General features: G+C 34.1%; 1 protein-coding gene across 1 annotated transcript; it reads right to left on the reverse strand.

The window, feature by feature from the left end:
• Positions 1-7658: 7658 nt before the first annotated feature.
• Positions 7659-8636, reverse strand: LOC131036454 (F-box/kelch-repeat protein At1g80440-like). The gene has a single exon (XM_057968343.1). It carries the CDS (start codon positions 8634-8636, stop codon positions 7659-7661), a length of 978 nt encoding a protein of 325 aa, XP_057824326.1.
• Positions 8637-16800: the final 8164 nt, after the last annotated feature.

A 16800-nucleotide genomic window follows, 5' to 3' on the forward strand; every position in this document is an offset into this window, starting at 1 on the left:
TCAGAATGTATTTTTCCTATCGAGGTAGAATTGCCATCGCTAAGGGTCTCTCTGAAAAACATTATCTCAGAAGAAGACTATAGAGTAGCACATTTGTAAGAACTAGAATTCCTAGATGAAAAACAACAAAGCGCTCTGAATCATTTACAAGGATATCAAAAAAAAATGAGAAGAATCTACAACAAAAGTGTCAACCCATGTTTCTTCGAAATAGGAGACATTGTTCTTAAAGAAAATCAAAGGAACCTCGTTGAACACGAAAAAATAGGAAAATTTGAGCCTAACTGGTTAGTTCCTTTTGTCATAACAAAAGTAATTGGAAATGATTCTTATCATTTGAAAACAATGGAAGGAGATTAAATCCTTGATCCCATTAACAACACGCACCTAAAAAGATATTACATCTAAGGGTGGGTTCATTTCAATTTCAGTACCGCATTTGCATATTTCTTTACCACATTGCATTGCATATCACTATTTCACAACATAAAGTTGCATATCATTATTCCTTTCTCATATAGTTTCATCAATAAGTAAAGGAGATTGTCTAAGTCATTCACCTATTTGCACTGAAAGGAACAAAGGTGGTCTCATTTTCTAGATACTTGTTCATGATGTCTTTACGAGGTTTTTACTCATTCATCTTCAATATCACCTTGTGATTAAGCTTTATCCTTGGTTGGGTAGAGGTTTCACTATCAATTCTTATTACCCAAAATCTATTAATTTCTATATCTCACACATTAATCAAAAGCTCTATGTCATTACAGATACCTAGTTGGTCATGTGGCTAGTGAAAAATCCAATATTCTGCTTCAACACTTCTATAATTGTCATACCCAAGTAGGATTCATTAATTACAAGTCAAAGCAAGAAAAAAAAGGAAAAAAAATGATATATTACTGAAATATCATGCATACAAGTGCAACAACAAAAATCTTGACTATGGGAAGATGCAAATAACTCCATCAGGGCTATGGACACCTGCTACCAATGGAGCAATATTTGAGAGATTATGGTGCATAACCTCGTCAGATCCCTAAAAGCTTGCTAACAGCAAGGCTCTCTCTAGGATGCTTTTGAAGGCAGAATAACTCACGTACCTAGCCACATAGGATTCCAAGGATCTTTGATTATTATAAGAGTTGGAAAGAATCCAAATGCACACAGATGGGCAAAAGGAGATCAAAGTTTCAAGAAATAATGGAGAAGTTTTCCGCATCTCCATTCATAAATCTTGATTACATAGTGTGTTAGGTTGAATTTTCTAAGTCTTTTAAGAATGGATTGCACTCCTATCTCTGAAACATTTTGCACCTTTAATCCAATTAGTGCATTTCAGAATGAAAGAAGCACACAATTATCCTTGTTCAAATAGGAATTGCATCTCCATCTTTCATATTACATTTGTACCTCATGTCAAAATTCATTGTCTCCACATACATGTTGCATATCATAATATAGGGTTGTAAACCTGGGGGCATAACTGAAAAAATCCCTGAAAATCAGATAAAGTTCAGAGAAAATCCCCAAAAATCAGATGAAGTCTTGAAAAATCCCTAAAAATCAAATAAAGTCTTGAAAAAATTACAACAAAAATATTCAAATATCGATCCTGAAAAAAGAACAAAAACATTAAGAAAATGCCAAAAAACCCTGAATAGAAAAAATCTCTTCGAAAACAAACTAAAAATCCAAAAAAACATCAAAACTTGTAATAAATTGTCTCGCAAGAATCCAACACCCTAGTAGATATCCAGCAAACACTTCACATGAAGTTAAACAAAGGATACAACTATCTTGTCAAAACGTTTGCAATCAAGTGGATCAACTGTCTCATCTATCGAATCACTATCAAACTATCAATGTGATCAACATCTTGTCTTAAATAGAATTAGTATACTCAAAACCAGATAGGTCAGTCTTAAACGGGGTCCAAAACTTATGAAACCAAACATTATCAAAATCACATCAAACATATCAAAGCAAAGACATAGTCAGTCCAACTATTGAGTTTTGTCTATTTTGGTTGACTCTTTTTCTCAAATTGGTGAAGATAATTGCTTTTAGCTACTCAAGGATGTCCAAAAAGTGACTAGAGGAGCTATGATGAGCATGATCCTTTTCTCTATTTTCTGTTTGTGGTTTGAACCAATGAAGTTTTGGGGAAATTTCTCTAGTGGGTGTCTGTGATAGGAGCATTCAGCTTGTGAATGCCACACATACCTCGACCCCTAGCGTAATTTTGAGAATAGAGGGTTCATTCCTTGTCTGCTATGTGTTTGTTTCTTTGCAATAAGATATTTATACATCTTGGTTACTCATACCCTAGTGTAATAAGCTCCATTGTTAAATAATAAGGCTCAATGATGATAGTGTGTTACGCTATGAATATAGCAATGAAGACTTTCTCATTGAAATTTTATCAAATCATTTCTATCATATCTATTTCTGGAATAAACAAAGGTTGATTAAATTGATTTATCATTTCATATCTATTCTACATCTAACAACTAACAATTCATCCAGATTAATGATTTTCAACACCTATTTGACAGAACAAAAAAATAAACATCATCACATTACATTTTCATATACATCACTTCATAATTTTAGTCCATTGTATTATAATAAGAATTTCATCAACCATTATACACCGCAAAATAAAGGTACATCACATCACTGCATGATATCAAATTCACATTGCAATCATCATCACAATAGCATAAAAAAAAACAAAGAAATATTAGACCATGAAGTTCATCATCAAATAGCTCATCAAGAATGCATATCATATATCTAATAGAAATGTGTTAAAATACATCGTATCTATGATATAACATCAATATCAAATCTCTCAACCTATGTTGCCTCTATCAGTAAGTGCATCTCGCCTAACTCCAGTCTGTCTTGATGGTGCCCTAGTTGGACCCATCACTCCTCCACTACTAGTTTGTTGAGAGGTAGACCGACTCGATATTCTCCCCATGAAAGCACTAAAACTAGGCTCCCTCTAACCCTCAGGAATGACTATCTCATAAGCCTGTCTATAGTAAATAGATTCATATGCAACAACAAAATATCTATCTACCTAGCTTCGTGCCTCTGTCACCGGCCCAAATAACTGATCGTACACATCTATGGTGATCTGATCTCTCCTAACTGCCTCATCCCTCTCTCTTTGTAGTCGATCTCTCTCAATAACTATCCAACCCCTCTCTATAGTCAACTCCTCCATCGCCTGTCGATACTGATCTCTATCCCCCATCCATCGCTGCCACAAAGTAGTGACTAAGTCCTCTAAATGCCTAACTCAATCTCTCAATGCCTCCTCATCTCCTCTCTCCGCACCTCCTGACTCCATAGTCTGGGGAATATCAACATTATGTCCACTATCCCCACCCTCATCCCTATAGTTTATTGATGATCCTGATGCTAACTCATCGCCCTAATTAGAACTGCTCATAGATGCAATCTCTCGACTAATATCAACATCCTCCTCTCCACTATCTACCTACTCTGCAACCGTTGCTATCAGATCTATACCACCTCCACCTCTGCCTCCCCCATCTCTCTCCCCACCTCTCCATCTCCCCCTTGGACCCCTACCATGTCTAATCTGTCAAGCACCAATTGGAATTGTTAGATTTGTCAAAGGTATAGGCCAGTGTTGTATCCACCATACACTATACTGTGCTATGGACCCTAGATCCGCTACACCAACCTATCATCCCTAGTGAATAGGAGCAAGAGTATCAAACTCAGCAATAGTAACATGAGGCTACATGCAAGCACCCCAATCACTAACTTGTCGAGTAGTGCGAGCAAAATAAGTTGTCACATCCAGAATACCCTATATCTCCCCAAACTGGTAGAGTACACGACTAGAAAGATGCATATCAATAACCCTTTGACCACCCACATGTCGAACAATAAGATATCTCTGTTGTCGACAAAAAGGAAGATGTTGGGCATCATCAGCCTAAGAGGGGCAAGTAAGATAAGGTCTCCATGAGAAACATTGTAAGATATCAATCTGATGATGCCAATACAAGATGTTACTCGATGCCCTATGTCTCACACCAATAGTGTACCCGTAAGCATATGGCTGATCTGGCTCTAAATCAATATGTAACGCAGGATAAAAGATAGCTATGTGCTCCCAGGCCCATGTCTGGAGCAAAGTAATGCCACATCCAACTAATTTTTGTTGCAAGTAAACAGTCCCATGCATCTGATGATACAAAGTGGCAAGAAGATAGAGAACCTAAGAAAAAACCCATCTATCAATAATCATATCATGCATGACTCATACCCATCCAATAGGGAAACCATGGGTACATCTATCATGGATCAATAATCCAACAACAATGCAAGCAAAAACAACAGTGAGATCATCATAATCAAAATCATCCCAACAAATCTTGTAATGATCACGAATATGTAGATCCTTCTCCTCACACTCAAACAATGTACACAAAGCAAAAAACCATCACGAAAATCAAAAGTAACTCGTGTACCAAATATCAAAATGTGTAAGATACGCCACACATCCTCAAGTGTGATGGACGTCTCACCTATCGGTAGATGAAAAGAACATTTCTCTGAATTCCACCGCTCAATCAAAGTAGTAATTATGGACCTGTTGCCCATAACCTTAGGCAAATGCGCTATGTGATACAATTCAAAATGTCGTAAGAAAGCGGTACCCTCTGGGTCCAGCTTATGACGTCAATCAAGACCATCTAGCCTCATCTATCTAGAAAGAAGTACTGGATAATGCACCTACATTTGGCAAACATAAAAATGAATAAGTTACATCATCAAAGTATCAGGACGCATCAGAAAAATTGCCTTTTATTATCAAATGCAACATACTTATGTCAACTGCGAAATGATTTTATCAAATGTAAAACAAAATTAGCAACTGGGAAGTGATTTGAGCAAATTAAAATCAAGAATAGAAAGTGTGACATAAAATATCAATTGCAATACATTAACATCAATTGCGAGATACTAATATCAATTGTGGTAAAATCAACAATCAATTGCGAAATTCATGAAAGATGACATACCATAAAATGATTAAAATTTTGGAAAAAATAGATACAAACGAGCAAAAAATCATGACAACTCACCATGCCACCAGTGCCAGGAGGTCTATGATAAGATCGCACTCACTCGGATAAATGCAACCTCGCTCTGTGACCTGCCATTTTGCTCCAAGGACACCAAAAGCACTAATATATTTAAGGACTTCATATAAAACAAAATAGTGCAAATGAGCTCCAATCAATACCAATTTTCAATTTATAAGCTCAAAGTTAGGGTTTTTCTCACCATAACGCCCATAGACCCCTCCAACTTCAACGCAGTTGTAGACATAGCAAACGAGATCGAAACCATACCAAACTTCATATTAACACTATCCAACACATTTCCGAAAAACTGGTCTTCATTCCACAATTTTCTGACCACTTTTTCTGAGGGGGCATATTTATACCCTAAGTGTCACCGAGGCATACTAGGGCAGTTTTCTTTTCATTTTATTTGAAACAACGTCATTCCAACATTGTGTCAAAGAGTGGCAAATATAGACACCTAAAAATTTCTCATTAATTCTACACTAATTATTCATCTATTTAATTAAGTAATTCTTTAATTATTTGATTAAACTAACTATTTCTTCTAATCATCACCCTTCAACACTCCTAATTATCGAATTTCCATCAAATTCAAATCCAAATTGAAAATGAAAATCAAATTCAATTTCAAATTCCTACAACACATGCTAAAATTAGAACCGATTGATCAAATTAGTTGTCTAATCAGTTAACTCACTTAACTCATCAATCATCCTTTTTAACTCAAAATTAACTTTTTATGACTAATCAATCATTTCAGTCTTCTAATCCATCATTTCGGTCTTCTAATACATCATTTCAATCTTCTAATCCACCAATTTAGTCATCTCCCTAGTCTATTCAGTTTATTGATCAATCAAATGAGTTTACTAGCCAATCTATTGAGTTCATTGTTTAATCAATCATGTTAACGGATCAGTCAAATGAGTTATCAAATCAATCATGACTATTTCACTGATCAATAAATTTCAGTTATCTATCAATCAACACTTGAGTTCTATTTCTCACCCTCTTTGTTTTGAAAATCTATAAATTCAACATCATTTTCTCAATTCAAGCTAGAATCACAAAATCGTAGTCTTCAAAATTATTGTTCATCTTTTGCAGGAAATCAAGTGCAATACCTGAGAGCCACCTACATCATTAACAATGGACAAGAGCAATGTAAGCCTTGCTATTTCAATTGAGAGAGTTTTAAATAGATCATTCTTTCAATTCAATTGATGTTGCATTATTCTATTGTCATTTAGGAATAATATTGATTAGATTAGAATTGTGATTCGCTTTTTGATACCTGATTATGCAATTTACACTTAATCTACCCCTGAGTATAGTAGTCAAATTATTTTTATAGTCCTACCACTTTAAGCACCAAGAAGTTCTTGGAACATTTGTGATTATCCTCAAACCAATTTTCTTAGTAGTTGTACAATTTGATCAATCCCTTTTTTTTTAATTAAATTTGATCAATCCCTTATTCACTTTGACTTAGAAAATGCTTCAATAAAGTTTTCCCTATGCTAGTCATAGTTGCTCTGGAATGGTTACTAAGCGTATTACAATACATGACAAAGACAAATGGTAGGACAATTAACTCAGGACCCTTTAAAGTAACACAATTTTTTGAGTTGTGTTTAATGGTTTTGAGTACGTTGACACCACTTGTTATTCTTATATTATTTATAGACATCTCCTCTAGATTTCATCAATGAATATGTATAATTATATGAATAATAATAATGATTTTGACAAAAAATGCTGATTAGTTTAATTGTATGTACAATTTTAAAATAAAAAATAAATTAAATACTATACTAAGTAATATCAAAATTAATATTTCCATGACTTTTGAAATACATAATTTTTTAAATGACATGGTTCGTCAGCTTTTAATTTGAGGAACCAATTTGTTAGGATGTTGTTGTAAATTTGAAGAGTAATTGCCAAAAGAGAAAGAATAGTTCTAAAATTAATGGTTTGCAGTATGATCCTCTTAGTTATTCTCTCAATTTTGATGAAAGTTATGATTTCTATCATTCTTATCAACAATCTTGCAAAGAGATTTAAGGCAATGCATGCTTCCGTTACAATTGGCATGGGAGGGAGTTGCATAAAAATGTTTTTAGTAAAGGTGATAATTGTACAAGGAAGTGATCTCTTTTCTTACGATGGTTTAAAATATAGTTTTAGTGGTGTTCCAAAATGCTAGTCATTCTATGGCTTTAGAGTTGTGGTCTTTGTCTTATTCTAGATGTAAGACAATGGTACATCGTGGTGGTGTGAATATATATGATGATCTTCTTCCAGTTGGTTATTATAATGGATTTGATAAGAGAATGTTGTCTTTCCAATAATTTCTCCTGCTCTCAGCACCAGACAATAATAGCTGTTTTGAGATTATCCTCTAACTAAAAAAATAAAACAGATACAAGAACTCAATGTCTAAGTAAAGCACACCCGATGTGAGGAAAGATGTTCATATTTATTTTCTCTAATTTTAAATTTCTGTATATATTAAATTTCTATCGTCGCAACTGAAGTGACATCTAAATTCAAGCCAATTGAAATACACCTCTCAGAGAGAGGTGCTCCAGGTTTATACATATAAAAAATGGTTGACTGATGGATGGAAGTTGCGTAGTATTGTCTTCCACACAAGAAAATATGATCACACCACACTGTGGCACGGACAGGGTAAAGTTGTTGAGGGAGGGGTTCCAATTCTCTCCACCCTTTTCCTTCCCAATCATATTGCTGTATTCCATTCCATAAAAATGCAATTAGCCCTCGAAAATGGACGTACCATGAATTGGGCGCAGTCATAGTTTCTATTGTTGTCCATATTCCTGTGTTGGGATCAAATCTTTGAATTCCATTATTCCAATTATTAATGACATAAAACATTCCTTCAATAAAAAGACCTCTACACGAGCCAACTTTTTCGTGCATCTGAGGAAGAAGCTCCCACTTGTCTTCATTTACTTTATAAACTGCTGCTTCACGGAGTTCATGGGCATTACCATATTTGGCACATCCTCCTGCAATGTAAATTGATCCTTCAGGTGAGGCACAACATGCAAACCCAGTTCCAGATCTCGCAGTGGGAATTTCAGCACCTTGCTTCCATGTTCTAGATAATAAATCATATATCCAAATGTTTGCAGTAAGATAGTGTTTCAAGTGCAGAAGAACAATCTTATGATTAACAGTTATAATATGAGAAGTGAATGGGATTTCAGATCCAATGGGAATAGTTGAGAGGAGTTCACATGATTGATCAACAGGATCGTACACAGATATCCCAGAACCGTGGAGCAAACATATATATTTCTTAGCCAGGTCAAACTTAATTCTATTCATATAAAAGTCGAAACATTCTATCATTTCTTTGGCAGGTTTCAACATCAGCTTAATCTTTGATTGAGATTTATATGGCACTCTTAATAAGATGTCTCGAAATATCTGTTCAGGGAATTCCTCTAAAAAATCCATAATGCAGAACTTAAATGACGATAGGAAGCTCTAGTCTTTCACACCAAGTCCAGGGTGTCCAAAACTAAAGACAATAATATCCAGTTGTGTATTAAATTGCATTTAAGCCGTAGGTGTTGCTTTATACTTGAAAACACTTCTCCAGATTCAAAGGCCACACCTTTAGGGAATGCCTTTAGGATACAAAATTAATTATTTCTTTAAAATATGTCTTATGTATGTAATAAATATGATACATTATATCAGATTTATATACTTCTGATCAGAACTTGTATATCATCTACTTCAAGACTTGTTATTGCTCAGAACAACTTTCTTAATCACGTATTTTTACCTATATAGATTATTAGTTTCCATTCTTAATTTCCACTTTCGTTACCTTTCTAGTCCTCCAATCTTATTCTTGCATGCTCAATTGTAACGCTTGCAATTCGGTGTTTTTAAACATGATTTACGTTTTATAATTTGGGTATTAATCTTCCAGTATGTGCTTATATTCACTTTATAAGCTTCCTTCACGAAATAATTTTTTTTTCCTACTGGTATAGATTATAATTTTTAAATATTTTATTTTTTATTTAGAAGGAAATATTTAATAATTCAAATAGTTATGTTGGTGATGATAATAATTATTGGTCATATAATTCTTTTTAAACCAGTGACATCATGGAAGATTTCGTACAATATACAAGGGATATGTTAAGATGTCTGTGGGCCATTAGACTTTATAATCAATGTTTGCAGTGGTTTAATTTAAAAATGGTAAATGTATCATAACCAGGAAACGGCTATGCAGCCATCTAAAATGCATCATATACAATGTTCAATAATTAACTCTGATTTTAATGTGGTGTGTTTTAGGTGCCGCATAACCATTGATTATTTTGAATCAATATTTTGTTCAAATGGATTGAAAAGTAGTTTTTAAGGTTGGAGTTACACTGATAGAAGTCAGAAGCTTGTATTTTTTGTTTTTCAAAAGATAAAGATGATAATGTGATGTGCTTGTAAGTGTTAAAGGGATTTTTAATTTTAATATCAATGTGAATGTTTTAATATTGAGGATATAATTATCAATAGAATTTTCATTGATTACAATTTTAACAAGTGAGAGATTTAATATAGGTAGTGTTTTTCTAATTACCATTTTGAAAAGTTTGAATATGCATGATTTGGGACATTAAAGGTCTACAATGGTAACACGTAGTCATAATTATAATTACCCGTGGTGGTGGTATTTCGTGGTGGTGGTATTTCATTTATGGATACATTCTAGGCCTTTCAATATATGAATTATTGTGATATATCATGGACATTTATTATTTTAGTTCTCTTTCCTTTCCTCTTTCTTCTCTTCTCTAATATATATTGTAAAACATTCATATGAATAAGGGGGCTAATATTTTCTAGGAAAAGTATCACATTTTGGGAATTATATGCATGCATTTTATTCTCAATGCTTATATTGATTATTACCATGTTAAGTTTGATAATAAAACATTTTTTTTGTGTTCATCAATTGTTTTGTTAGAAAACCTTCTCTAATTCATAATCTATACCTAAGTAGTATTGGTTATTATGTCTAGAAGCTTACAATACTTTTGTAAGTGGATAATTATACACAATAGTTATTTGCTTGGCTTAATTATGGTTAATGCATCTTTCTCACTTCCACTGACCATTGAACCTCATGCTTTCAATGTCTATGTAATAAAAACATGTTTTCTAGTCTTGGTACAAATAGTTTTACTAATTTGAATGCTTTCTATTCATCTCCTCTTTATACTAATCAAAACTAGGTTAATGATAGTATAGGAGAAGGGGCCTTTCCATTGGACCTACACATTGAGTTCATTCACTTATGGGAATATCCATTAGCAATTTTCTATATGCAACACATGTATTGAGAATATTTAGTACATTAATGTGTTATTACAATATCTAATATTATTAATTTTTGGGATCTTCAAAGATTTTATTCTTTAAAATTGGTCTTCAAAGAAGCCTTTTATTTTTAAATTACCATTTTGACAAAAAGTCATATGAAAATTCACTCTAAAAAGCATCCAACATCCACTTTGTTAAGAAATTAAATTTATATCAGACTGATGCAATTCGTTCAATGTGCAAATCTCCCTTTAAATTCAAAGTATTCAAAATTTAATCCTTCAAAAATATGAATGTCAACAATGATAATGTATCAAGGGAAGTGTAGGGATTTTCTTCAAGTCTGAAATTCGTCGATCAAGGGAGAGAGAGCATTTATTGATTTCTATATCCTTCTCTCTTCAAATCGACAAATATATATATATATATATTGGGACATGTTATATCGTGTCCCTTACATACCAAGGGATGCGAACTTTATTTATGTTAGTTCACTTAACTCTTAACCAATTAAATTCATTGATCTGTGCAAAACACATTATCAAGTTCGATCTAATGAATACGATCATGTAAACTTTGATCTTGTTTTATACAATGATGTCTTAATAATCATTACATGATACAAGGCAAGAGAAGAATAGAATCTGATCACACAGAGATTAATGTAGAGTTTCGATCAAATATAAGGATGATGGCTGAAAAAGTATTCGAAGTGATTATTCTTATAAACGCAAGGAAGGAGTATGTGTGTATGTATGTCAGTCCACATAGTGGACTGACATGCATACATACATGCTTATATATGTATAATCAATATTAATGGTCACCCTTATATCTGACCGAAGCTACTATGCATCAACACTCCCTCTTAGCTAAGGAAGATAATCAAGTATGAAGATATCACCTAACTCATGATATTGGAGGATGGTTTAAGAACATCAAGTCACATGACATTCTTCACATAAACATCTAGGTTATGGTATGTGCACTGACATCGTGTCTCATGATGTCTACCATAACAAGTCATGGCATTTCCATGGATATTATGTCACATAATACCCACCATGATCATCTCATAAGGAGCATAATTATATTGAACTAATATCAAGTCTCATGATATCTATCAATAATCCCAAGATATATTAACTATCATGACATGTCCATGAAACCAAGTCACATGATATTCGTCATGATAGTGAACCGATCATTATAAAGTCATCACCTTACAATGTCAGATGCAATTGTTCATTATTTGAAAGATCGTCACCTTTGAATAATGTACACAGGGTAGGCCCATAAGTCATAGAGTCAAACATATGACAGAAGAGTTTACACATTAAACATCCTTATTTATATTAATACAAATAGAAATTTAGAGATAATCTCAATAACTTACATTTCAACCATACCAAATTTCTTCCTGAAGTGTTCAACTTTCACTCTGGGGAGCGGCTTGGTAAGAATGTCTATTGTTTAATCACTTGTATCGATATACTCCAACTGGATCACATTCCTTTCTACCATGTCTCTCACATAGTGGTAAGGAATCTCTATATGCTTTGATCTATCATGAAATACTAGATTTATAGACAGTTTGATGCAGCTTTGATTGTCACAGTGGATGATAGTAGGCTTCAAAGGCTCTCCAAATAATCCCACAAGCAGTTTTCAAAGCCACACTATTTCTCTTGCTCCCAAAGATGCTACAATGTATTAGGCCTCTGTGGAGCTTTGAGTTACTGAAGACTGTTTTCTGCATATCCAAGAAATCATAGCTGATCCCAAACTGAAGCAAAAACCTGATGTGTTTTTTTGATCAGTCACACTTTCATCCCAATCAGAATTAGAGTAACCATGTGTATTTAGATCAACATTAAATTATATTTGAGTCCATGTCCAATAGTACCTTGAAGGTACCTCAATATATGCTTAGCAACAACAAGATGTATCTCTCAAGGTTCACACATAAACTAGATCAAGGCATTCACTGCATAGCAAATATCCGGTCGAGTGTTAACCAGGTACATTAGTGATCCAATTATATGTCTGTAAAGAGTAGGGTCTGCAAGTTTGGATTCTATTGCTGCTTCTTTTAGTTTATGTAGGTTGGTTTCCATGGGTGTCGACATTGGTTTGCAGTTCAACATTCCAAATCTTTTCAAAATATCAATTGTGTATTTCCCTTGATTTAGAAAAATACCATCCGATTTTTGCGAAACTTCCAATTCAAGGAAGTAGTGTAGATTTCCCAAGTCTTTCATATCAAATTCTGATGCTAGGTCCTTCTTACATTGAACAATGAGGTGATTTTCTCCTATATTTAGAAGATCACCAACATATAGAATAAGTATCAACAAATCACCATTAATTACTTTAAAGTAAAGATTTGGATCTGTATTATTCTTGGAGAATCCTAGACTCAACAAATAGCTGTCGATCCACTCATACCAAGCTCGGGGAGCCTGTTTAAGTCCATATAAAGCTTTCTTCAGTTTGCACACATGTGAAGCTACATTATGAATCACAAAACCTTCAGGTTCTTCTAGATAGACTTATTCCTCAATAGTGCCATTTAAGAATGCAATTTTCACATCCATTTGATGGATCTTCCATCCTTTAGCGAATGGAATAGCTATGACTGCTCTAACGAAGGTATACTTAGAAACAGGTGCACATGTCTCTTCATAATCAATACCTTCCTTCTGTGAGAATCCTCTGGTGACAAAACATGCTTTATGTTTCTCTATACTGCGATCTGCAACATGTTTAATTTTGAAAAGTCACTTGGATGAGACAACAAATTTTTCTTTTGGTCTAGGAACTATGTCCCATCATTCTTTAGAATGGATCGGTACTCTTCTATCATAGCATTCTTCCAAACTTGATGCTTGAGGGCTTCTATAACACTAGTAGGTTCAAAATTAATGATTTCACTCATTAATGCATCATATGTTAATTTGTGAGGTCTTTTACTCTCTCTGAATGTTCCTTTGGGTGCTGCATGGATTTTTGCTTGTTGTATCATCTTTCTAACCCAAAGTGGTCTCTTGTTATTATTTTCTAGTTCCTCTTCATGAGTCTCTAGAGGAATATGACTTTAATTTGTAGTTTCATTTGGACACTCCCTTTGAAACTCAGGAGCAAGATCTTCTTCCATACCTTTGTTTGAATCCGGTATTTCTATCTTATTTGATCTCTTGGCCTTCTTAAAGGCAATGTCTTCTTCAAAAATGACATCTTTACTCAGTTCAATTTGTCTCTGTCTAGGTATATATATTCTGTAAGCTTTTGAAGTTTCACTGTAGCCTACAAATATTCCTTTCCTCCCAGAAGGTTCTAGTTTTAATCTCTTCTCTTTGGGCACATAAATGTAAACTGGACACTCGAATATTCTTAAGTGACTGATATCTAGTTTTATACCAGTAAAGGCTTCTTCAGGAGTTTAATTTTCCAAGTGAGAGTGAGGAAATCTATTTTGAATGTATACGATTGTATTAGAAGCTTCAACCCAGAATGAGGTTTCTAGGTTTTGATAATAAAGCATTGCTCTAGCTGCCTCTACTATAGTTCTATTTTTCCTCTCACCAACTCCATTTTGTTGAGGATTATAGGGTACAGTGAACTCCCTCTTAATCCATGCATTTACACAAAACTCTTTAAAGATTTCAGAAGTATATCCTTTCCCATTGTCTATTCTAAGTATTTTAATTTTCTTCTCGGAAGAATTTTCTGTGAGAGCTTTGAATTCAAGAAACCTTTTAAGGATCTCTTCTGATTCTTTGCTTGAGAAAGTATATCCAGGTCTTCCTGGAGAGGTCATCAATCAAAATTACATAATTCTAACACAACTTTAGTTCTACTCAAACTATTAGGACAAGTACCCTTGGTATTTTTTCCCAAGGCACACCCTTACATGACCCATTGTGAGTTTGATTTAGTTTAGGTAGTCTGGTTACAAATTTATCCATAGAAGTTAGGGCACGAAAGTGAATATTGCCTAAACTTTCATGCCAGATCTCATTTGAGTCAGAAGTCTCATGAATGGGGGCTTGATTTGATTCAGTGCAAAGTTTATAAAAGTGTCCTTGTCTTATGCCTATAGTTTGGGCCTTCTCTATGGTTGAGTTCTTTAGCCATGCTAGGACTTTACCCTCCATCAATATAACTCTATATCCGTTATCTTCAAGAGCTGATATACATATTAAATTTCTCTTAATACCTAGCACATATAGTACTCCAGTGAGTTGAATAGAGATCCTAAATTTCAATTTGATGGTGCAGGTTCCAAATCCTTTTACGGGATATGCAGAATCATCCCCAATTATAACCTCTTCATCAAATTCTTCTACCATAGTTTCTAAGTGATCTCGGTATCCTGTAACATGTCTCGATGATCCACTATCGATTACCCATATGTTAAGTTTGTTTAAGACTTAGCTGGATAATGGTGAGTAGAAAGCAAAAATTTCATAATCATGTTCTATATTTGTCTTTCCGATTTTAGCAAATGAGGCTTGTTGTTTTGTTCTGCCAGGACACTTGACCGCATAGTGTCCATATTGATCACATCTAAAACATTGAACTTTCAATAGGTCCTTTCTCTGCTTGGATGAACTTTTTCCATGAGAATTTCTCCTCCTTTTGAAGTTCTTCTTCTTCTTACCTTTCTTATGAGAATTTGTGTTAAAGACATAAATATCCTCATCGATAGGTTTCTACTTCCCTTTTGTTATTTGTCTTGACTCTTCTTGTAGACAATCAGATCTTAATCGATCAAATTTAGGAAGCTTGGATCTTGTGCTTATTCCTTGGACAAATGATTCCCATGAATTTGGAAGACCACCTAAGGTTATGAGTGTCAATTCCTTGCTATCAATTTCATATCCAATTGTTGATAGTTGGTCCCTTAGTTCAGTGATTCTCGTGAACTATGCATTGACATATTCTCCCTTATTCATGCTTATATTATTAATTTGCCTCTTTAGGGCAAGGGTTCTTCCTATATTATTTATTTAAAATGCATTATCAAGAGATTCGAACATAAGGTATGCAGTTTCATGTTTTGCTAATATAGGTACAATATGATCCCTGACTGCATCCACTATAAGTTTCATAGCTTTCTCATTGCTTTCAATCCATTGAGTTTTCTCAGGTTCATTTTCAGGTTCAGCTGTCTTTTCTTTTATGAAGGAGTCTAATTTATTTTCCTTTAGAAGAATCACAATTCTGAGATTCCAAGATATGAAGTTGTTGGCTCGTTCGAGTCGATCTTCAAATCTGATCATGTTTGACATTGTGAAGAATGTCATGTGACTGCAATACTTAATAGATGATAGTCTGATGTCTCAAATTTAATTTGGATCTCCTTTTACCAGGGCTCTGATACCATGTTAAGAAATTATATTTATATCATAATGATGCAATTTGTTCAATGTGGAGATTTCTCTTTAAATTCGGAGTATTCATATTTTAATCCTTCCAAAATATGAATGTCAACAATGATAATGTATCAAGGGCAGTGCGGGGATTTTCTTCAAGTCTAAAATTCATCAATCAAGGGAGAGAGAGCATTTATTGATTTCTATATCCTTCTCTCTTAAAATTGGCAAATATGTGTGTGTGTGTGTGTGTGTGTGTGTGTGTGTGTGTGTGTGTGTGTGTGTGTGTTTAGTGGGACATGTTATGAGGGTACATGTCTCCACATGTGTGTTTGGCGAATATATATATGTGTGTGTGTGTGTGTGTGTGTGTGTGTGTGTGTGTGTGTGTGTGTGTGTGTGTGTGTGTGTGTTTAGTGGGACATGTTATGAGGGGACATGTCTCCACAATGTGGAGGAATGTCCACTCATATCATGTCCCTTACATGCCAAGGGATGCAAACTTTATTTATGCAACCCCACCATAATCCATTCCTTGCAAAAAGGGAGGCCCACGTGGGTGTCCATGTGGGTCTACCCTTATTTCTTTTTTCTTTTTGTTATTTAACAAAAATAAATAAATATATATCTTATAGAAAAAAAAAATAATAAATAAAGTTTTAATATTATTAAATTTCAAATTGTATTAAATAGTATTTGGTTATAAAGTTTTAATATTATTTAATTTCAAAGTGGATAGAATCGCCGACAGAGGCAATCCACACAAGAGCTTATGGATAGAATCACCGACTGAGGCAATCCACACAAGAGCTCATGGATAGAATCGCCGACTGAGGCAATCCATGTAAGAGCTTGTGGATAGAATCGCCGATTGAGGCAATCCATGTGAGAGCTCATGG

The sequence above is a fragment of the Cryptomeria japonica genome, chromosome 7 (assembly GCF_030272615.1).
Source record: "Cryptomeria japonica chromosome 7, Sugi_1.0, whole genome shotgun sequence".
Lineage (NCBI taxonomy): Eukaryota > Viridiplantae > Streptophyta > Pinopsida > Cupressales > Cupressaceae > Cryptomeria > Cryptomeria japonica.

What these genes read in the sequence shown, in the direction of transcription:
- LOC131036454 (XM_057968343.1), bottom strand. Translation starts at nt 8,636, where the DNA reads ATGGATTTTTTAGAGGAATTCCCTGAACAGATATTTCGAGACATCTTA.